Raw genomic sequence first — 24,469 nt, 5'->3', positions numbered from 1 at the left:
GTCCCAGGTATGTATGTATATATATATATATATATATATATATATATATATATATACCTATCTTGTAATCAAGGGATTTTAATTTATTCAAATCACTTAAATTTTGGGGCAGTATAGGGAGAATGAAAATATGAATTAGGGTCAAATTCTTACCACTTTTCTTTTTTGAATGACAATTCCTGCTACATTGCTAGATTTTTATTTAAATTTAATTTGTATTTTAAGTATACATATATTTACCTAATACAATCAGTTCAGTTGCTCCTAAGTTCAGATGCAAGTGAGGATAGTGTTACTTGTAGTATGATGTTTGGCCTTTTAAGCAATGCCTCTTGAACTGATGGCTCAGGTTGCCACTGTTACAATTCCAAATACTTGGCTGAACAGAATGCCTGTTCATACAAGAGCTGCATTGTTGTACAGCCTCATTCCTTCCGATGGGTGTGGAGCAGGATTAAAGTACACTTTATAGGGGTTCTAATTGCAGATGCCTAATTGACTTGATGAATAGTGTGCACTTTAAAAAAAAAAAAAAAAAAAACACAAACCTCTGTTTCTCCACTGATCTGCATGACAGAACAAATGTCTCACAGGTGTTGAGTGCTTATAAGATAAAAGAGTAGTCTTTCTATATTTCCCAAGAATTTTCTTTTGAAGTCTATACAGATTTTTGTATTTCATTGTTACCTTCTTTTTTGAAATGGTCCGTGGCATGAATCCATTTTATCTTTGGCTCCACCTTCCTTTTTTAAATGCAAGCCTGAATTTCAGAGGGTCAGCCAAAACAAAAAGCCAAGGAAATCTTGTCAACAAGTAAACTTTCATGTTATCATTCTTTGGAAGAGAAAAAGTGAGAAAAAAAATTTAACTCAAATATTGTTCTAACAAGGTCTTGTGTTGTTCGTGGTTTTTTGAGATTAAATGAGTTAGTTGTAAAGCCCCTTATTTGAATGGCTTAATGAGTTTCTCATTATTACTTAATTAAAAAGAAAAAATATCTCTTAATTCATAAAATTTTTCTTCTTCATGGAGAACAAACAAAAAAATGTAAAAGAGATGTGTATTATCTCTGAATGGTAATTCAATCTACCTTCTGAAAGAGTATTATAGCCAAGAGTATACCATTAATCTTGTTTTCAAGGATGTTATTTTTCCACAAGATTAAATTTCACAATTTAACAATAAAATTTTAGTGGCAGCTAGGTGGAAGAGTGAATACAGCACAGGCCTTGGAGTTCAAATCTGGTTTCAGAACTTGACACTGTGTGACCCTGGGCAAGTCACTTAACTCCATTGCCTCCTCCCCCAAAAAAATGAAGAAAAAAGGATAAATTGTTGATATTCTGGACCACCAAAGAAATGTAGAGAAACCTCTAGATTAGTGTCTCTGTGAAATATACTTTATTTCCATACTATTACCAAGGTGAAAAATAGGTTAAAAGGGTTAAAAAAATACTCATTTGTCCTTTTTTCTCTAAGAGGACCATGATTTTGTGGAACTGATGCCATGACATGCAATTGAATTGGATTTAAGTGAAGGAGGGCTGTGCAAAGTCACCTGCCTCACTTTCCCCTTCAAAACCACCTGGGTCCAGTGGCAAGATATAGATCATGATGATGGCTCTGTGTACAGTGAGAGACCTTAGCCTTTTTAAGCTAAAGACCTGTTAAGGTCTCAGTTTGACTGAGGCAATATCCAGTTAATGATTAAGACTAATTAAGAAATGAGGCAGAGAACGGTCTCTTTTTAAAAATCCATCTAGGTTTCTGGCCCAAACAGAAACAATTGCTATTTATTTACATTCACTCTAAGCCTATGAGGGCCCAAATAATCACCAAGTGGGGCTTGGCTTTGGACCTATTGTTGTCCAATCAGTTGGCCAACAATATAAAATTACTAAGGCAAGAAAGAAGAGTTTGGATACAAATAGAAAGTGGGGATCAGCTAGGTATGCACACCTACAATGGTTAGAGTTGTTGGTGAGAATAATGAGGTTGGTGAATTGCTTGAGTTTAGAAGTTCTATGCAGCAGTAGGACTAAGGTTAATTGGTTTATCTACACTAAGTCTGTCATCAATAGAGTATATACTCTTTGGAATAGGGATCTACTATACTATACTGTTCAAGAGTCAGAAAACAAGTCTAAGTTTCCATGATAATCAGTATTGGGATAGGCTTGTGACCACTTTGCTTCAAGCCTGGATGAGAATTAGATGTGGTCTCCAAAAAACCTAAAACAAACAAAAACTCCATTTATGTTCTTGACTATACTATTTTAACATCAGTCAGTGATGGGAGTGGCAGTGGGAAACCTTATTTCTAAGATAAAGAATTTAAAAGGTTGAATAGCTAATTTTTGTTAGCTGTATTGATGATGCTATTTTAAATAAATGCGCATTCATGCCATGAAAAGCTTTTCTAAAGTAATAATTTAAGTAGAATCATAAAGGCAGAAGAGACCTGAGAGATCATTTAGTCTGATCCCATCACCCATTCATGCCTAAATGGTAACTTTTTTTTTTAAAACACAGCAATCACAATATGTGCCTAGTTATTCAGCCTCTTTGTGAAGACCTTTAACAAGGGCAAACTCATTATTCCTTGAGGCAATATGTTTCATTTTTTAATAGCCATAGCTGTTAGAAAGTATTTCCTTATATAATAAAGGAAAACTGCTTCCTTATAGTTCCATCCATTGGTGCTAATTCTACCTTTTGAGGGCAAACAGTATATGAAAACCATTTTTAAAAAAAGGAAAATTATATATTAAAAAAAGTTACACAGTTGGAATTAGGAAACTTAATAGTTTTGTTTTTCCCTTCAATCCTTCTTGCCATCAACATAATTCATTCTTAAAAGCTACAACCAGACTATTTGTTGTTTGTCCTTCATTCTGGAAGAGGACCATGACATCAGGGAGGTGATGCCATGATATGCAAGGGAATTGAATTTAAGTGAAGCGGGATTGTGCAAGGTCATCTACCTCACTTTCCCTTCCAGAACTATCTGGATCCAGTGGCCAGATTTAGATCAGGATGACTAGAGATGGCTCTGGATGCAATGGGAGACCTTGGCCTTTTTAAGTTACGGTCTTCACTAATTAAGGGTAGGTAGCCAATTGAAACAAAGAATCTCCTCTTTCATCTAGTCAAAAAAAAAAAAATCTAAATAAATAAATAAATAAACCTGGGAGGGGAAGAGCCTCAGGATTTCTGGTCAAAGCAGATCTCATATACCAAACTATGTATTCACTTCAATTCTTATTAATAAAATTATAAATACAGAAGCTTATAAAGATATTAGTCTTAAGATAAAAGAACTTGATTAAATAACTTTGTGTTGAAAAAATGAAAAATAGAATTTGTAGATCCTGGAGTTGATGCTGTGAGAGAAATCATGTCTTAACACAAATGATTCATATAACATAGACATATGTATGCATATGTACACGCGTACACAAAACTTAAAATCATTAAGCCTGAAACTTCTACTAAGAGTAAATTTCTCACTTAAGGAGGCCTTTTTTTTTTTTTAACCATAAAATTTTCATATCATGTACTGAAAGCAAAAATTTACTCAGTGACCTCAGTATCATACACATTAGTATAATATAAGATTGTTTGCCTTCTCAATGAGAGAGCAAAGGAGAGAGGAAAAGAATTTATGAAATTATAATTATAAAAAATAAATGTTGAAAATTTTTACATGTAATTGGGGAAAAAATAAAATATCATTCCCTTTAAAAAGCAAGCATAATAAATTTTAGAGGAAATGTATTTCTTTCTAATTAACATTATGGTTATTCAACTACCAGATGGAAGTTGTGAACTATATCAGTAAATTACAGTTGTTCTTTTTTTTCCCTACTTTTTTCAGCCTTACAGATCAAAGTAACCAAGCTAAAAAAGGAACGGATTTTGTAAGTATCTGTAATATAACATCAATATTTTCTGTATAAAAAGAAAATGGTATTTTATTTTTCTTATTATTGCCTATAATTTTTGAGCAGGAAAAAAATTGTCTGATCCAATTTCTTCATCTTACATATGAGGAAAATTAGGCACAGAATGTTACCTACCCATGATCATCATATGACTAGTTTGTAGCAGAAGTGGCATTAAGATACCTGTCTTGTGACTTTTGGTACAATGTTCTTTCACTTATTTACAAATATAATGAATAAGTTTTTTGGAAATTAATTTTTTTCTTCTCAAATTTTGCTTTGTTTTCTTACTAATCATTTTAGATTTTAATATAATTATGCAATCCTTAAAATTATAAACAGCTACTGAGTAAACAAAGTAGCTAAGTGACTCAGTGGATAAAGCTTTGGGCCTGGAGTCAGGAAGACCTGAGTTCAAATCTGTCTGTAAATACTTACTAGCTGTATGAGTTTGAGCAAGTCACTGAGCTTGTGTTTGCCTTAATCCACTGGAAAAAGAAATGGCAAATCAGTATCTTTGCCAAGAAAACCCCATGAACAGTAGTCTTAAAACTGTTTAAGTTTTAAACAAACAAAAGTTTAAACAAAAACAACTGAACAACTGTATAAATGTTTTACAGTTTCCAGATTTTATCCCTGTTGAATGCCCCTGCTATCATCTAATATCTTAATATGCATTATAATCATTCTGTAGGCTGGTGTGAGTTTAGTATCAGCACTTAATACTATTCCCTAATGGTGAGATCATTTGACCCTGTGGTTATTAGTTTTCTACTATATTTTGTGTCAAGTAGCTTGAACTCCTTTCCTTTCAAACAATCAAGTACGGGATGAAAAGCTAGAATAGTTAAATACATACCTAGGAACACTTAAGTTTTTACCTTTTTTTATTCTAATCTGAAAATGAATTGAAAGAAAGCACTTTGGTATAGCTTCTTTTTCACAATTTATCCTAAAGTTTTGACTAGCCTACAATTTACAAGTAATATGCTAAACATGAAATTCTGTAAAGTCAAATACTGTACCATGTAAACAATATGGATTGGGCTGATTGTCTCACATTTACAGTTGGAATTTCAAATCAGTTTTTATTAGAGTATGACTAAAAATAGGTTTTATAGTTGCTCTGGAACAAATTATTTAACTTATATATCCTATTTCTTTATGACCTTCTACTCCAGGAAAAAATCCCCTAGTGCCATTGTTTATAGAGAAGCTTCCAACATGTTTTTTTTCTTCTGGAGGGAAAAAAAAGATGGGGTTTACAAGGCACATTTTTGCAACTCTGAGTTTTGGGATAGTTCAGTGAATACCTATAGTACTTCTTACACAATGGCTCCCACTCATAAACTGAATTCTCAGTATGTTCACAGTATAAAGAGAATATAAATTTACAGCTCTTTTTGTGGACAGTTACAATTTTCTTCATTCCTATAATGGAAAGAAGCTACAATGAACTTGTTTATAGCCAGATGTTGTTGTTCAATTATTTTCAAAAATGTCTGACAATATGGTCCCATTTGGGGTTTTCTTGACAAATAATAGAGTGAGCTTTCTTTTTTTTCTGATGAAATGAGGAAGCTTGAGACAAATAATAAAATGATTTATCCAGAGTCACAAAACCTGTGTGTTTAAGATTTTAGCTCAGGAAAATGAAACTTCCTGACTCCAGGCTCAGCAAACTATACACTGTCTGTCTTTATACTTTAGAGTTATTTGCATGATTATGGGATTTGGATTTCTTAAAAAGTCAGTCAAAGGATAAAATCAAGTAACATTCATTTTTGATGGCATCATTAAAATTCCTTACCACTTATTTATTCCCTATTTTATGAGATTTAACATATTTTTGTCCATTGAAAATCACAAGGTAAAATATATGATTTGTTTTCAAAAAAAAGATAAGCATTTTTGTTAATGGTGAAGATTTTTTTCTGAAGTGTTTTTAGAGAGAAGGGAATTATGAAGTTTATTATGTTATTAATTTCATACTTGGAGTAACCTGAATAGTTAATACCTTTGGTATAATTGCTATATAATTTTTTAATCATTTGTAGAAGATGAGTATTGTCACTAGCATACTGTTTTGTGACTTAATACATAACAAATTAAATAGCTAAATTATTGTTTGCTGGAGTCGTTCTACAAGCCTTTCATTGTATATATAATAGCCTTATATAGGAGTTCTTGTTCCTTCTGACTCCTGAATACCTATGGTTTAATATTTCAGAGTTGATAACTAGTTGAACAATAAGTCCCTTATGCTGTAGTTTCATTCAACTTTGAAGCTAATGATCTTGTAAATGCTGGGTCATGGACCATTCATTAGGAATACTACCTTTAGATCCAAAATGTCAGTCATTTTGGTCAAGAAGTATTTGAATGTGTAAGGTGATTGTAAGTTTTAAGTTATATTCACTACTAAAATGTTTTTCAGAGGAAGCTCAAGTTTTACAGCAAAGGACAAAATAAGCCTAGCAATAATGTATTTATTTTACTTAAAGAAGTAAATGTTTAAAACAATAATTCCATGAACTCGTAATATTAATAATAAATATTTAATTTTGATATTGTTATAATCATAGAACTGTGGAATCTTGCAGTTGGAAGGGGTGGCAGTCTAGTCCATCTAGTCCAACTCTTATTTGATCAATGATTCTCCTCCACAATACACCCTACAAGTGATTGATTGGTCTTTCAGCCTTTGCTTGAAGACCTCAAATTAGGGAGGACTTACTACCTTTCAAAGCAATCTAGGTGCACTTTTGGATAATTCTTATTGTTAAAAAGTTTTTATTTTTATTAGGCCTACATTTGCCTTTTCACAACTTTTACTCGGTGCTTCTAGTTCTGATGAAAAGCAGAACAAATCTGTTTTCTCTTCCACATGACAGTCTTTCATGTTCTTGAAAGACTGCTTTTGAGTTCCCCTTAATTCTCTTTTTCAGGTTAAATATTCCCATTTCCAACATTAGTTGTTATATATCATGACCTCAAGTCCCTTTACCCTTCTGGTTCTTTTTCCCCTGCAGTCTCTAGCTAATTGATGTCTTACCTAAATTATAGCACCTACAAATGTATAAAATATTTCAGATGTCTTCTGATTAGGGCAGAGTAAAATTAGACTATTACCTCTTGATTCCTGGGTATTAGATCCTTCAGGGCAGCCTAAGATCGTTTTGAACTCCAAATACACTAAAATTCCCATATATTTTGGACACACTTATCTTCTCTATCTTGAACTTGTGAAATTAACTTTTTAAATGTAAGAATACATTTATTCCTAATGAATTTCATTTTATCGAGCATTTTAATCCCCTGAATTTTCCCAGTCTTGTCTCCCAGCTTTGTGTTACCTGCAGATATAATTTGTGACTTTATCCAGATTGACTAAATAAAAAAATTAAATAATAAAAGGCCAAATAAAAAATTGCCTCTGAAGACTACCTTCTTACTTCCTATTTCTTACCACTTTATCAAAATGAAATTATTTTCATTTGCATTTTATAGATGCTCATAATAAAATTTTATGTAATAAAAAATTACATAACTAAAATTTTTGAATTTTATAACCAAAATACAAATGTGAATTTTCCCTGACAATGGAAATCTGTGCTCAAATACTCCTTTTTTATTGAATTGAGACAAAAAGTTCCATATGTGACACTATATGACTTACTTAAAATATTATGAAGTCTATGAATAACATACCAGGTATGAAAACAAACTGGTTATATAATAATGTCATATAAGTACTGTGTAGCTATGCACAGATAGTGGTATACCTCAGGTACCCTTAAGTGTCATATACCTAGCAAAGTAAGTGGCTATTTTAAGAAATAAGAGAATTATTAAGATTTTACTCTTCACAGGGCAAATTAAAACTTTGCTTTCAAACCAGAGACTGGATTTCTCCTGATTTTAGTCTATTTTATTTTTTTCCCCTTCACTGTCAAATGCCATTGTGACAAGAGCATTCATAGCTTTTTGTTTCCAGAGACTTCTTGTCCTTAGGAATCCCTCCTTGAGATAGAGACATGACACGTGGTATCATCATTAAATCTTCCCAAACATATGTTTTGATCATAAACCATGCTGACTTGCAGTTGCACACATTTTTGTTTATTAGGATTTGTTCCATTTTTGTCTTTGTATCATTAACACCTAGCATAGTACTTGGCATATGGAGGTGCTTACAAATATTTGTTGGCTTAGTTTTTTTAATAAACTCATGGCTACTTTTGTTGGGGAGAGATGAAAGTTTTTGAGACTGTAATTCTAATCTTTTTGGGAGCACTTAATCATTTATCATCTGTCCTAGTTAAATAATGAAAGAGGCCATCCTATTTGCTATGTTAAGTGACAGGATGACGTTTATCTTCCTGAATCTTAGTGGTTTAGTTTCTTTATAACTATATTGATTTTATTTCATGTTCTGAAATTTATACCATAACTGCCCATTTTGCATTTGCAAATCTCCTTTGCAAGGAATTTTCAAGAAAATCCCTTCTTTTTTTGCTAAATGTTTAAAGTTATAAACTAAAATTCTGAATAAATAAAAACATTTAAGGACTTTTTTTCTGTCTTAAGATGCCATCTGATGAAAAAGAATTTTGACCTTTTCATCATTTCTATCATAGATGATAATTTCCTTATGATAAATCAGATTCATAAGGATTTAACTGCTTTCTACCTGTTTTTATTCAGAGTAGTTGCTTTTCTTGACCTAGTAAAGTAATGAAACAACTGTGTTTTGGCTTGTTGAATCACTCTTGCTATACTTTAAAGTCATGTACATAGAATGTTGCACATAGGATTATCAGTTGTTTACAACATTTTACATATGACTAGTACATTTATTATATAACAAATTACAAAATACACACACATATAGCTATAGATATAAAATTGTATATAATGGCATTTTTAAGACCAGTTAGATTTAATGCTATATTTAAGGAAGTGATGTTATCTAGTAGCACAGAAGCTAAAGGCTGGTCCTGGATATGAATTTAATTCTGTTCTAAAACTTTGATTAAGTTGTTGATTTTGATGGGCTTTACCTAAAATTACAAATTGGCTTCTCAATTATTTATTGCTCATGAACTAAATTTCTGAGTATGTATATGCGTAAATGTACTTTTTAGAAAATATGTGGTCATTCTGCTGAACTAGAAACAACAATTTTAAAGAATCAATTATATTATGAGTTTTTAATGTATTTTAAAGTGCGCTGTGCATGTTTATAGTTGAAACTATAGCAGTTAGAAGTAATTTGTTAGTATCTCAAAGTCATTTATATTATATACCTTTTATGCCCTTAATATTAATAAATGTTTCTCAACTACTTAACCTTTTGGAGAAAACTAAGAAGTCATTATAATTGAAGGTAATTATCATTCTTATCCCAGTACAATTAAAACGCTATACAATTTTGTTTTTAAGCTCTGTCAGATTATGTTCTTTCAGACAGTTTAGAGCAGCAAAATACTAATAAAATGAGAGGGGATTGAAACAATTTCTTGTAATTCCAGAGTAACAATAGTTGACCTCTTCTTTCTTTCTTTTTTTTTTTTCTTAAGAGATGCACAAAGATTGGAAGAGTTTTTTACCAAAAATCAACAATTGAGAGAGCAACAGAAGGCCCTTCATGACACTATTAAAGTTTTGGAAGATCGGTGAGTTTGTACATGATTGTAAAGCATATTTTGAAATAGAGGTAAAATTTTTATGTAACTACATTAAATTTAGTTTTTAATCATATTTGTAATTAAAAGTTGATATCATCTTCCATTTATAAATTCTGAAAAAAGAATTGCCCCCTAATAAGGAAAGAGTATCATAGCTTTACTATCAAAGATTGAGAGAGTATTTCTTGCTTCTGCCCTTCATTCCATCAGGCTGGAAATAATCTCTTCTGTTTTCACATCATTTGTGCATTTCTCATAGCACTGACCTACTTCTGTTGTTGAAACAGAAAAGCTATTAAACATAAAATTCCTTTTTTTCTTCCACCCCACTTCTAGTCCCTTGCTTTACATGAATAATTTATATTTTAAAGATTTTTTTTTTAAGTTCCAAATATCCTCTCCCCCTCTTTTATCACTGAGAAAACAAGGAAGATAAAATCTATTACAAATATGTACAAACATAGAAAGAAATTTCCACATTAGCCATATTAAAAGGAAAAAAACTATTGCCATTTTTATTATATTAATTTAGCCTACAGAAAATAGCTGTTCTATTTCTGCAATTATCAGATTTGTCTTTTTGAGTGAGTGTGAAGAATTTTATGTTCATATAGTTTCTCAGTGTGTCTTGGAAGATAAACTCCCAAGTATTTTATATCATCTGTAATTATTTTAAAAGTAATTTCTCTTTCTAGTTATCCCTTCTGTGTTTTGTTGAGAATACATACATAATTATATGTACATACATGTATGTATATATATATGTGTTTATGGAAATGCTGATACTTTTGTGTGAGTCTGTTTTGTATCCTGTAACTTTGCTGAAGTTAATTATTTTGATTAGATTTTTAGTTTACTCTTTAGTATTCTTTATGTAAACCATTAAAAAACAAATAGTAAAAATGATCACTAGATTTGTTTTTCATCATTTATATTCCTTCGTATTTTTTTCTTTTCTACAATAGTGACTAATAATACTTCAACCCTTATCTTATTTTTGAAAAGTTTCTGGCTTTTTCCTCAATACAGATAAGGCTTGTTCTTGGTTATAGATTGGTAATGCTTACCATTTTAAGAAATGCTCCATTTATTACTGTAATTTCTAGGGTTGGGTTTTTGTTTTTGTTTATTTTTTGTTGAGGCAATTGGAGTTAAATGACTTGATCAGAATCACACAGTGAGGGAAATATTAAGTATCTGAGATCAGATTAGAATTTAGGTCCTCCTCATTTCAGGGCCAATGCTCTATCCACTGTACCATCTAGCTGCCTCATTGTTTTTTTGTTTTGTTTTGTTTTGTTTTTAGCAAGAATGTTGAATTTTGTCAAAAGCTTTTTCTGCCTCTATTATAGCAAATTTGTGATTTCTGTTGGCTTTGTTGTTAATGTGGTCAATTGTGCTGCTAGGTTTCCTAATATTGAACTGACTTTGCTTTCTTCACAGAAATTCACACTGGTAACTGTACTTTTTGTTGTATTATTATATTGGTTTAATTTCCTTGTTGGTATTTCATTTAAAATTTTTGTATCAATTGAGGAAATTGGCCCTTAGTTATCTTTTTCTGTTTTGTCTATCTCTATTATAGATGTGCTCCCTTGTGATTTGTTTTATTTCTTTTTCTAAAATAAGATTATTTAAGTGTTTTGTTTTATTTTATTTTATTTTATTTTTTTTGCTGAGGCAATTTGGGTCAAGTGACTTGCCTATCTGAGGCCAGATTTGAACTTGGATCCTCCTGACTTCAAGGGTGGTACTCTATCCAATGCTCCACCTAGTTGCCCCTATTTAAGAATTTTTAGTATTCTGTTCTTTTAATCTGTGTAATTTATATTTTGTAAATATTCATCTTTTGATTGTTGGTTTTATTGACATATAGTTGGATAAAAAAAGCTCCTAATAATTGCTTTTATTTCCCCTTCATTGTTGGTTATTAGCTCACCTTTTTCATTTGTTGTTACTGGAAATTTTATTTTCTTTCATTAAAAAAAATCATTAAGTCCATTAAAATTCAATTCATTAAAATCAATTAGCCAGTAGTTATTTTAAAAAAAAAAAAAACTCCTGATTTGTTTGTTTTCTTTACTTGCTTTTTTGTTAATGTATCAGGATCTCAATTTTGGTGGTTAATTGGGGGATATTAATGTGTTGATTTTTTTTTAATTGCATGCCTACCTCATTGATTTGCTCTGTTTCTCTCTCATTGATTTGTTTCAAGTTGCACATTTTCCCTTAAGTACTTTTTAGCTTTATCCTACAAATTCTGATATGTCATCATCTTCTTATCATTACTTTTAATAAAATTATCTAGTATTTCTATAATTTGTTTTTTGATCCACCCATTGTTTAGGATTAAATATATACTTTCTAATTGTTTTCTCTATGCTTTAAACATCTTTTATTGAATGTAATATTTTTTCTATTATGGTAAAAAATAATTGTTGAATATTTCTGCTTTTCTCTATTTGCTTGTGAGATCTTTATTCTCTAATACATAGTAAACTTTTGTGAAGTTGACAGACTCAGTTGAGAAACACATATACAGAGAGTTGTTGCTTTAAGTAAATTTGCCTTACATAAATTCAATTCCTGGACAGACAAACTCCATGCTAGCAACAGTGCCTGTGTACTCTGTAGCCTTGTGCCAGGGGTTCTCCACATTAGTGTTCTGACACCAGGCTGCAGAGGGTACAGGGCTACACTCTTGTGAGAGAAGAAAGAAGTGTACAGAACAATCCACTAAAATACATTAAGTGAGAACTAGCTGTACTCCTTTTTATTCCCTTATTATAATCTCTAGAAGTCTGTCATGTCTAATTTCTCTAATTCTTTTCATCTCTTTAATTTTCTCATTTATTTTATTACTAATTTTAAGTTTGAGAGGTCAAATTGAGATCCCCCCATTATAGTTTTTAAAAAGCTTTTTATTTTCAAAACATGCAAAGGTAGTTTTCAACATTCACCCTTGTGTTCCAAATTTATTTCCTTCCCCTTCCTCCCCCGCCTTTCCTAGATGGCAAATAATCCAATATATGTTAAACATGTACAGTTCCTCTATACATACATATTTCCACAATTATCATGTTGCACAAGAAAAATCAGATCAAAAAGGAAAAAAATTGAGAAAGAAAATAAAATCCAAGGAAACAACAACAACAAAAAAGTGAAAACGCTATGTTGTGGTCCACATTCATTCCCCACAGTTCTCTTTCTGGATGTAGATGGCCCTCTCCATCACAAGACCATTGGAACTAGCCTGAATCACCTTGATGTTGAAAAGAGCCACATCCATCAGAATTGATCGTTGTATAATTTTTGTGACTGTGTATAATGTTCTCTTGGTTCTAATCACTTCACTTAGCATCAGTTCATATAAGTCTCTCCAGGCCTCTCTGAAATCATCCTGCTGATCATTTGTTATAGAACAATAACATTCCATAACATTCATATACTATAACTTATTCAGCCATTCTTCAGTTGATGGGCATCCATTCAGTTTCCAGTTCCTTGCCACTACAAAAAAGACTGCTACAAACATTTTTGCACAGGAGGGTTCTTTCCCCTTTTTTATGATGTCTTTGGGATATAGTCCCAGTAGAGCCACTGCTGGATGGATCAAAGGGTATGCAGAGTTTGATAGCTCTTTGGGTGTAGTTCCATAATGCCACCTTCATTTACATTTTTTCAATAATTCCCTTGAAATCCTTGATCTTTTGTTCTAGATGCATTTTGTTGTTATTTTTTCTAACTCTGTAAAATAATTTCTTGGGAGTTTTGATTGGGATGGCACTGAATAGATTAATTTAAGTAAGTAGAGTTGTCATTTTTATATTAGCTTGGCCTATCTGTGAGTACTTGATGTTTTTCCAATTGATTAGATCTGACTTTAATTGTATGGAAAGTGTTTTGTAATTTTTTTCATCTAGTTCCTGATTTTTTCTTAGAAGGATCCCAAACATTTTATATTATCTACAGTAATTTTAAATGGGATTTCTTTTTGTATCTCTTGCTGCTGGACTTTGTTGATAACACATAGAAATGCTGATGATTTACATGGACTTATTTTGTATCCTATAACTTTGCTGAAGTTGTGAATTGTTTCTAGTAGTTTGTTAGTTAATTCTCTAGGATTCTTTAAGTATACCATCATATCATTTGCAGAGAGTGATAATTTGGTTTCCTCATTAACTATTCTAATTTCTTTTTTTTTTCTTTCTTTCTTTCTTTCTTTTTGTTAATATTTCCAATACAATATTTAATAGTAATGGTGATAGTGGGCAACTATTATAGTTTTATTCTTTATTTCTTCCTATGACTTATTTAGCTGTTTGAGATATATATATATATTTAGTGTTGATATTAATTCATTGTCTATGGTACCTTTTAGGAAAATGTAGTTTTCCTCTTTATTTCTTTTAATTAGTTCTATTTTTATTTCTTTGTTGGATATCATGATTGCCAATCCTTGCCTTTTTTTTTTTTTTTTACTTCAGCCTCTTCTTTTTTTAACTCTGTGTGTTTTTGTTTCAAATATGTTTCTTGTAAACAACATATGTTTAGAGTCTGATTTCTAATCCATTCTTATAGCCTCTTCTGTTTTATAGGTGAATTTGTTCCATTTACATTTATACTTCATGATAGCTAACTGGATTTGCTTTCACCCTGTTTTCTTATACTTCATTTTATTCTCTCCTCTCTTTGAATCCATTTTGTTTCCAACCACTGCCTCTCTTGTTCTACCCTTCACTTTATTCTTCTCCTTTTCCTTCCCCAGTCTCCTGACTCCTTTCCTTCCTTCTTCCCTATTGCATAAGATGAATTTTTGTACCCAACTGTGTATATGTGTATTTTTCCTAACTTGAACAAGTTTAGATGAGAGTAAGATTCAAGTCTATTCCATCTCACTGCTCCTTCCCTTCTATAAACTCTTTCTTACACATCCCATTTATGTGAGATAATTTTCTCATTTAGTCCTCATTCCTTTTCCATTTTTTCCACCATTCTTATTTTTAAAAATCATTTTTACTCCACTCTTTCTTACCTCTTTAGCACTTTCTTTTTTCTTGTGAGTATATCCAGTCTGTGTTTTCCTTTAAGCCTGTTTTTTGATGTTTTTAAGTCATTGTTTTCTTCTTTGTCACTTGAACTTAGCTATTTATAGTTGGGTTCTTTTTTTGTCTGTTCATTCTTCTATCCTACTTCTTAGTTTTGGACTTTATACTAATGTAGATGTCTGCTCATTTGAGGTAAGCTTCTGCTATGTTCATAGCTTAGTCTGGGAGCCTGCAAGTTTTTAGTGTTTCCAGAATTGAGAGAAGTCTTGTTCATTTCCCTCCTGGTGTTGAGTTCTACACGTTCTTGACTCATATTTCAGTCTGTTGCCTTTTGTGTAATGAAATTATACAAAGTTAATTAAATTAATTATTAGCCTGCAGGGACATTCTTGAACTTGAGAGTGACTGAATTTTTGTGTTCCTTTTGGGCTTGGTCTTCCCTGGTTATTCCACTGTAGGCATAAAACTAGAACTGAGTTACCTCTTTGCTGCTGTGCTCATAGTTACACAGCTAAGTTTCAGGAATTTGTTTTATGTTCACACCATGCAGCCAGGTTAGTGCAAGACTCCTATATCTGTCTCCTAGAACTAGGTATTAGATTGCAGAGCTTGCCAGGTAGCACCTAATTCTTCTCCCAGGGCTAGCTAAGGGGGCCCCTGGGATCTCTTTCTGGTGCTTCCTACCCTGGTGATCTGTTTTGGTTCCCTTTCCATTTCTATGTCCCTGGATGATTCTGTTTCTACCCCTGCTGCCACTGCCACTGTGCCATGCTCTTTCCCAGTTCCCACTCTATTGTCTTCAGACCTCTGTGTCTGCTTCCTAAGTTGGCCTGGGAAAATGACTTACTGTGATTTTATTGTTTTCCCAACCAGGATTTGGTCTGGCTAATTTTCTAAGTTATTTTGGAGGTATGTGGGGAGATATAGGCAAAAATGGTGTCTCTCAAAACAGCATTTTGAATTCACTTCACATGAATGCCTCATCCATCTCATTGACTTTACTTGACCTAAAAGCCCAGAAGACTTTGTTAGTTTTTATACTTAGGACTTATAAAATCCACTCTTCAGTTTTTCCTTGTTGTCTTTAGAATAAAACTATTCACAATTTATCTAAAATATATCCAGTTTTTCTTAACATAGTTTAATTACATATAACTATTTGCCATGTATACTATGTTCTAATAAAACTGGCTACTTTGTGTTCCATGTACATTATACATCACTCTCCCTCACACCAAGTTGCTTTCAAACAGTGTCTCTTACACTTTAAAGGCTGTCACTTCTCCCCTCTGCCTTTTAAAATCATTGTTTTCCCTCCAGACTCATTTTAAGTTAGTGCCTTCTCCTTCCAGAGAATTTCCTGTATTTCTTAGTTGTCAGTACTACTTCTGCCTCCAAATCAATGTATTTATTTTGTATATGTATTGTATTTCCTTTTTTTTTTTCTTTATTAAAGTTTTTTATTTTTAAAAACATGCATGGATAATTCTTCAATATTAATCCTTGCAATTTTTCCTCTCCTTCCTCCACCCCCTCCCCTAGATGGCAGGTAATCCAGTATATGTTAAACATGGCAGTTTTGTGTGTTAACTCCAATATATGCATAAACATATTCATATTTCTGCATGTTTATAGTTATCTTGCTTCACAATAAAAATCGAAACATAAAAAATGAGAAAATAAAGCACAAGTAAAGAACAACAAAAAGACTGAAAATGCTATGTTGTGCTCCATACTCAGTCCCCACAGTCCTCTCTCTGGGTACAGATGGCTATCTTTATCACAAGACCATTGGAACTGGTCTGAATCATCTCATTGTTGAAGAAAGCTGTATCCATCAGAATTGATCATCATATAATCTTGTTTTGCCATATACAGTGATCTTCTAGTTCTGCTGATTTCACTTAGTATCATTTCATATAAGTCTCTCCAGGCCTCTCTGAAATTGTTCTGTTTATCTAAGTTTCTTACAGAACAATAATATTCCATAATGTTCTTATATCATAATTTATTCAGCCATTCTCTAACTGATGGGTATCCATTCAGTTTCTAGTTTCTTGCCACTACAAAAAGGATTGCCACAAACTTTTTTGCACATGTGGGTCCCTTTCCCTCCTTTAAGATCTCTTTGGGATATAAGCCCAGTAGAATCACTGCTGGATCAAAGGGTATGCAGAGTTTGATAACTCTTTGGGCATAGTTCCAAATTCCTCTCCAGAATGATTGGATTCATTCACAATTCCACCAGTAATGTATTAGTGTCCCAGTTTTCCCACATCCCCTCCAACATTCGTCATTCTTTTTCTGTCTTCTTAGCCATATATTGTATTTCCAAATCAATGAACATGTTGTACCATAGTAATAAAATGTATTTCCCTTGAGGACAGAGATAACTTCATTTTTATATTTGTATTCCCAGGGACTAACACATGAGTGCTTAATAAATATTAATGGAGTTTGCATTTGATAATCCTTTCATCTTCAGGAAAGTAGAATTTATGACCAATATAACTTTGAGGGAGAACAATGATAGATTCTTCATAAACATGTTCTTCTCTTCATGTAAAGTTCTTTTATTCTTGCTTATTGGCAATACAGTCCTTCAAGTCTTCTCCCATGAAGCTTTCCTTAACTAATACTAATTTTTTAGATAGTGCTCTAAGGTTTACGAAGATAATCCCTCATAATTACTCTCTGTTGATAGAGTAATTGATATTACCCCTGTTTTATACAATAGAAAGCCAAGGGTCAGAGAGGGTAACACATATGCAGGATCATACAAATTTCATGTATTGTCAGATTAAGATTGAACTTCCCATTCTAATGATCTTTCCACTATACCCTGATGCAATTCCTCTTTTGTATAGTCTGTAGCAACTTGTCTGAAGTTTCCTGAAATGTTAAATCAGGATTGCTCATTGTTTTACCTGTGTTCTGCCTATTCAACTTGATTGTCATTTCCCTTAATAGAAAGATTGAAATTTTGTGATTCTGACTTTAGCATTTGTCTATTACTATGTTTTATACTCAATAAAAGACACATAAATACTTGTTGAATGAATAATATTAGCTTTAAAGGCATAATAATATAAAATTATTGGTTAGAGAGACAATATTTTCTCACAAAACTTTATTCACACCTATTATGGGAATCATCACTGGGTAGGATAGATGGATATAGTTTCCTTTAAAGCTCAGGTAGCCTTTCTATGGGAAGCCTTTATTTCCTTACTTGCTAAATCCTCCCCCAATTCTTCCCATAAAAAAATTATCTTGTTCTGTTATCTAGGTTATATATTTATGTGAGGTAGCATGACATAGTGGAGAGCTGTTCTTGGAGTCAAAAAGTCTTAGTTCATTTCCCACCTCTGATACAGTGTGACCCTGGACAAGTAATTTATGTTGGGGCTGAATTCCTTATTGAGAGCTCCCTGTTTTGAAGAAATCATAGGTACAATCCAAAAAAAAAAATTGTGGTGATTATGAGGATTCACATATAAATAGACATACATACATACAACACACACACACATACACACACACACGTCTTCACCAATAGAAGATTCAGTCCTTTGGTGTAGGAACTGTTTCATTTCTGTTTTACTGTCCCTGGTACCTAGCACATTTTGTTATATAGTCATTTTTTAGTCATATCTGACTCATTTGTGGGTTCTTCTTGGCAAAAATGTTGGAGGGGTTTGCTATTGCCTCTTCCAATTCATTTTACAGGTGAAGAAACTGAAGCAAATAGAATGAAGGGACTTGCCCAGAGTCCCACAGGGAGTAAATGTCTGAGGTTGGATTTAAATTCAGGAAGATGAGTCTTTCTGATTCCAGGCCTGATATGTCACATACCTGCCCATATCTAGCTGCCCATACCTAGTATATAATTGGTCCCTGATCAATACTTGCAAAATCTCTCTGATCCTCCAGCTATTCTCTATCCTCTTTGATCCTCTGGTTATTCTCCAAGACCTCTAATATGTTAAAAATAAGTTATATTCTACCTCAGGGGAAGCAATTACCCTACTTGACAAAATCACAAAACTTTGCCATATGATAATATAATGGCTGATGGCTTTATTAAGTTATTAAGTTCAACTGTCTTCATTTTGTTAGGGGAAAAAATTCCCACTCAAAAAAGAACTTCAAGAGCTTTAGAGTAGATGATTTAATGTTTAGTTAAATTGTGCTTTAGTTAACTTGTTTAATCTTTTAGAGTAAGCATAAGTCATTAAAGTTTTATGGAGTGTTTAAGAGTATAATAAAGTAAGCTTATAAAGGCAATACAGTTATTATGCCAAGGTCTTTAAAAGGTTATTCAAGCCCAACACAGTTATGTGTAGTTTTGCTAAACATCTTAATATTTATTACAAAATTTGTTACTATTCTTGTGATACTGTTTTGCTAGGATTCCAGCATTAGATAGAAAATCAAAAATCTTAGTCTTGGCTCTGCCATTTGCTATCTTTGTGAGCTTGGACAAGTCATTTAACTTCTTAGGTTATAATTAACTTTAAAAGAGATGAATAAAATGACCTTTACAGGTCAGTTGTAAAATTCTGTGATTTTTATTGAAATCTTTGACTGAAAGGCAAGTCACTAACTCATGTAGACAGAATCTTCTTTTCTGTATGAGAATAATACCTGTGTGCTCTTTAAGGACATGAAATCAAATTTTGAATGTGTACAGTAGATCAGCTGCTGTTGTTATCTTATTATCATTGATATTTCCATGAAAGAATTCCAAATACTTTACAAAATCTTTTTTAAAGAAAATGATAAAGAAAGAAAAAATACAGTATTAATAAGCTATCCAAAGATTGAAGCTTTAGGGGCCAGTGATTTCATTGAAGATAGGGTATTTCCTCCAATAGTGCAGATAACAACTTATCTTTGCCATGATTATATGGTTTTTGTAAATTGTTGTGGTTGGAAAGTATTAATTACTAATGGCCTAATTTCAATTGGTAAACCTTTCTGAGTTTAGCCAGACTGTCTCTTAAATGACAAACATGCAGAATGTTAATAAGTCTATCCTTGATGTCTTTTCAGCTTGGTAGGTAACTTGTACTTTCATGCCAATTGTAGTAAACCATTTAGATATATAAATGAACTGCAGTTTCTTAATATGTGTGTGTGTGTGTTTATACATACGACATGTATTTTTATTGATTCTTGGAAGTTTTGTTTGCAGTTAATCATGTCAGGTAAGTGATTTTATGCTATGTATTTCCTCCTCCCTCTGAAGTAGAACAAGTAGTCAAGAGAACTCTTTTGGGTTGTAGCTTTTAATGTAAAATGTTTACTAGCTAAGGGTAGTTTTAATTCCAAAGAAATTTCTTGACCCTCATCCCTAGGATCAAACTTCCATGAAAGAAAATAGATGATTTTCTTTTCCAAATCAGTGTGATAACTCTTTTCTCAGTCCCATCCCTTCAACCTGCTCCTGTTCCTTTTATCTTCTACTTTCAGCTGGCTGGGTGGTACAGTGGATCGAGCTCTGGGCTGGAGCCAGGAAGATTTGAGTTCAGTTCCAGCCTCAAACACTTACTAGTTGTGTGACCTCAGACAAGTCACTTAACCCTTTTTTATCTCAATTTCTCTTCTGTAAAATGAGCTGGAGAAGGAAATGGCAAAACATTCTAGTGTCTTTGCCAAGAAAATCACAAAAAAATTGGACACCACTGAAACAACTGGACAACAAACAGTTCTCAGGTAGCCATAGTAGGAATGAGTGGTATTTAAGAATGTAAGCATTTAAGCCTTTCTTATATGAACAGGAAAAATAATATACTTATATTGATTTATATTTGAATTCCAAGATCTATGGTAGCAGTATAGTAAGTATGCCCTAGCACAATGTCAAGGGTTTTTTTTCCACTTGTTTTGACCAAAAATACCTTTTCTAAAAGTTGTTTCCTTTGGATTTTTCTAATTAATTCTTTGTATAGAAACAGGTTAACTTTATGTTAACACATTGCATTTTCATATTCTTTTTAACTGCTCTATACTTTTTGATGAAAGTTATTTAGAAAACAGTGGGATTCTATTGAAAAACAAGCTACTCACTTTTTAGAAGCAAATTAACCAGACAACAGGATATTGTTTAATACCCAGAATTATAGCATTTAGTTAAATTATTATTGAATGTCTCAAAAGGCTTCTTTGTCTACTAGTTTATTTCTAGCCGTGGCTTTTATTCATCTAGATAAAGTCTATTATTCTTCTTATTGCATTAATCCCAAGTTATCAACTGTTGGAAAAATTCTGATGCTAAAGATTTAATGAAAATACTAAGTCTGTTAGAAAAATGCTTCAAATGGTCCATCTTTCAGCAGACAGTTTTACAGTATCTTGGTTGAAGATTAGTAAAGATATACTAGAATCTTATATTTATTTTGGAATTTTAAATGTAAATATAAACATTAAGAATAGCCCCAACATTTAATGTAATTAAAGGGCAGAAATGATTTGCTTGAGGGATAAGAATATGCATGTCCTTTATTGTAGTTTAAGCTTATGTTTTATTTAGCTTGCCAAAATTTTTAATTTTAATTTAGTACCATATTGAGATGAAAAATCTGTACAGTGTAGCCATTTTTTTTTGGTACACTATATTTAAAAAATGTAAATTCAAACTGATCTGAAAGACAGACTTTACTATTTCCTTACTTCAGTACCTTGCATTAAAATGATGACAAACCAAACATTTCCAATCTATTATATTCTGGAATGAGATTATATTTTTATGTTTTCTATTTATAAATTTTCCCCAGTAGAGCAGCTCTGAAAAACATTGTTTCATATGTGTGATTAGTTTTTTTTTTTTTAAATCATGCATTATTATATGACTTTCAGTGGGTCTCTTAAAATCATTGACTTAGAATTTTAAATGCATTGTTGTGGAAATCTATGCAAATTCAATTCAGTGGCCATTGTTTACCAGGTACTAGGCATTGTTCTTGATAACAGAGCTTTAAAGGGTTTTTTCAAGAGATAAAAGTTCCTTTGCTCAAGAAGCTTGTGTTCTATAATAGAATATGGCATGAAAGAAATAATGCATATGCGCAAATAAGTACCATGCAAGAAAAATTGAGGTAAAAGAACAAAAATAATCAAGTGGCAGGGGATCAAGGAATGCTTCATTGGAAAAAGAAACACCTGAATTGAATCTTGAAGAAGAAGGAAGATAAGGATTTTGTGTAATGTTCTCCTCTAAAGTGTAATCAAGCAGATTTCTTGGGGGGCTTCTGGAGGCACCCTTAGTTTCAGTTCAGAGTAATAATCAGATTTTTTTAATTTAGAAGAATAATGATAACTAAGATTTACAAAGCACTTTAATGTTATGATATGGGAGCCACTTGCCAGTGGCTGCTGGACATCTAACTCAGACCTGTAGAATGGATCTCTTCATGTGAGAGGAGGAGGAGGATTCTACAAGGAGACTAAGAATCAGTTGCTGTTCTCTGACCTCTCTCCTCTTCACTCTTCACTCTTGCCTCCAGTTTATTTCATTTCCAATCCACAAGGAACATCTATGTTAGGAAAGGCTGCTTTGCAACTCCTTCAAGTGTTATGATTCACAGCTATGGAGGCTCTAGGAAAATTAACCTGCCCCTTCACTTAGGCATGGTCCTTAACACTTTAAGACTTCCAAAGGACTTTATACACACCATGTCATTTAATCGTCAACACCACTTAGTAATATAACTACTATTATTATAACTAATAATGTTTGTTTTGCAGGGTAGGATACAGATTCAGAGACATTAGACGAATTGTGGAATATCAAGAGACAGGATTTGGAGCTCAGATCTGATCCCCAGGTCTTCCGTTCTTTCTATTTTGCTACGATCTCCTGACCAGAAATTACATTAATTTTAGTTGCAAATATACCCACATGCCCATTTCCCCTTCCTTAAAAAGTTAATCAAGAACAAGTAATTAATCAACAAAGATTTATCAAGTGCTTACTGTATGCCTAGGATTTGTGCTACACCTTTGGAATATATAGAAAAAACAAAAATAGTTCTTGCCTTAAATTAGTTGCCTCTTGAAACTTTTCTTGGTCAGTTTTTGCTCTTAGTTCCTTAACATTTCCCCCCCCCCCCTTTTTTTTTTCAGTCATTTGAATTTGTTCTTAATATTTCCTGATATCTTGTGAAGTCATTAGTTTCTGTTTGGTCTATTCTAATTTTCAAGAAATTTTTTTTTGGATTTTTTTTTAACCTCTTATTTCAAGCTGTTAATTTTCTTTTCATATCTCCTTCCCCCCCCCCCAACTCCCCCAGCTCTTATCTCTTTTCTTATTTTTTTCCTATACCATTCTTGGTTTGTTTTTTTTTTGTTTGTTTGTTTTTTTTGTTTTTAAAGAATTCTGGTTGATTTGTTGGATGGATGCCAGATATGTTATGATTTGAGATTCAAGTACAGTACCCATCATAGAGATGACAGGCAATACATTAGGGCTTGAAAGCCATCAGTTTAACCTATCTGCCTGAGGGTCTCATCTGGCAGACATTTATCAGTTATTTATTTCATCACTTAATTCATTATTTATATATTTATTAAAGGTATTAGGGTAGAAGCCTACAATTGGTTGAGAAAAAGAGGTAGAATGCTGTCCTTACATGTTACTTAGAATTGATCACTTACTTTGTAGTCAAGAGATAATCACATCACCTTAGGCAGTCAATGGCTCCCATTTTGTTCTAGAGAATTAGAATTTTAATTTTTTGAAAATTTTTAAACTTGTGATTATCTGTTTTTCCAGACTTTAATACAGCAAGCCAAACAATACAGTTATCTCTTCTATATCATAGGGATTGGGGGTGCAGCACCTTACAATATAGAAAACACATAAAATATTTTGACCCTCCCTTCATACCAGAGAAGGTTTGATATTAAACAACACTACATACACACACACATACATACACTCTCTTTATGCAGTTCTGAGTTTCTAAATGTTTTCTTTGCCATCTACTTAAAAAAAAACTTAAAATTTCATTAAGATCCTTGGGATGCTCTGTATTAATTGTTTTAACATCATTGTATTAGTGATCTATTTTTAAATATAAAAAAGTCTTCTGTGTGGATTTCAGATGCATTTGTGTTAATACTATGCTTGCTTCTATTTATATATTTGTAATACATGGATAAGTTATGTGTATAGAACTGAGTTGGATGCTTCTAGTATCTCAATAATGGCATGGTAACTGCTACATTGTTTTCAGGTAATTTGTTCAATTCTTACAAAATTGATTATAACAATCATATAACAATTGTAACAAAAATATGCATTGGGAGAAGAGTTTTTTTTTTTTTTCAGTGATTTCCTTTGCTAGACTTTGTCGAAGATTAATTATGATCATTTTCTTTTACAAGTATTAGACCTTAATTTTGAGGGAATTTTTTTTATAATAACTTTTTGTTGACAGAACCCATGCCAGGGTAATTTTTTTACATTATTCCTTGCACTCACTTCTGTTCTGATTTTTCCACTCCCTCCCCCAGATGGCAAGCAGTCCTATATATGTTAAATATGTCGCAGTATAACCTAGATACAATATATGTTTGCAGAACCGAACAGTTCTCTCGTTGCACAGGAAGAATTGGATTCAGAAGGTAGAAATAACCCGGCAAGAAAAACAAAAATGCAAACAGTTTACATTCATTTCCCAATGTCCTTTCTTTGAGTGTAGCTGCTTCTGTCCATCTTTGATCAGTTGGAATTGAGTTAGATCTCTTTGTCAAAGAAATCCACTTCCATCAGAATACA

At 32.3% G+C, this 24,469-nt stretch overlaps 1 protein-coding gene across 3 annotated transcripts in view; it reads left to right on the top strand.

The window, feature by feature from the left end:
• Positions 1 to 24,469, top strand: part of RBBP8 (RB binding protein 8, endonuclease) — a 124,502-nt gene that overhangs the window by 38,414 nt on the left and 61,619 nt on the right. For all 3 annotated transcript variants that reach the window (XM_051970350.1, XM_051970351.1, XM_051970349.1), the window contains exons 3-4: positions 3,878 to 3,920; positions 9,527 to 9,622. In XM_051970350.1, the coding sequence (XP_051826310.1) occupies positions 3,878 to 3,920; positions 9,527 to 9,622 (139 nt within the window). The remainder of the gene's footprint in view (positions 1 to 3,877; positions 3,921 to 9,526; positions 9,623 to 24,469) is intronic.

This window comes from Antechinus flavipes, chromosome 1 (assembly GCF_016432865.1).
Source record: "Antechinus flavipes isolate AdamAnt ecotype Samford, QLD, Australia chromosome 1, AdamAnt_v2, whole genome shotgun sequence".
Lineage (NCBI taxonomy): Eukaryota > Metazoa > Chordata > Mammalia > Dasyuromorphia > Dasyuridae > Antechinus > Antechinus flavipes.
Note: the sequence above shows the minus strand (reverse complement) of the source record. Positions and strands in the feature narration are given on the sequence as shown.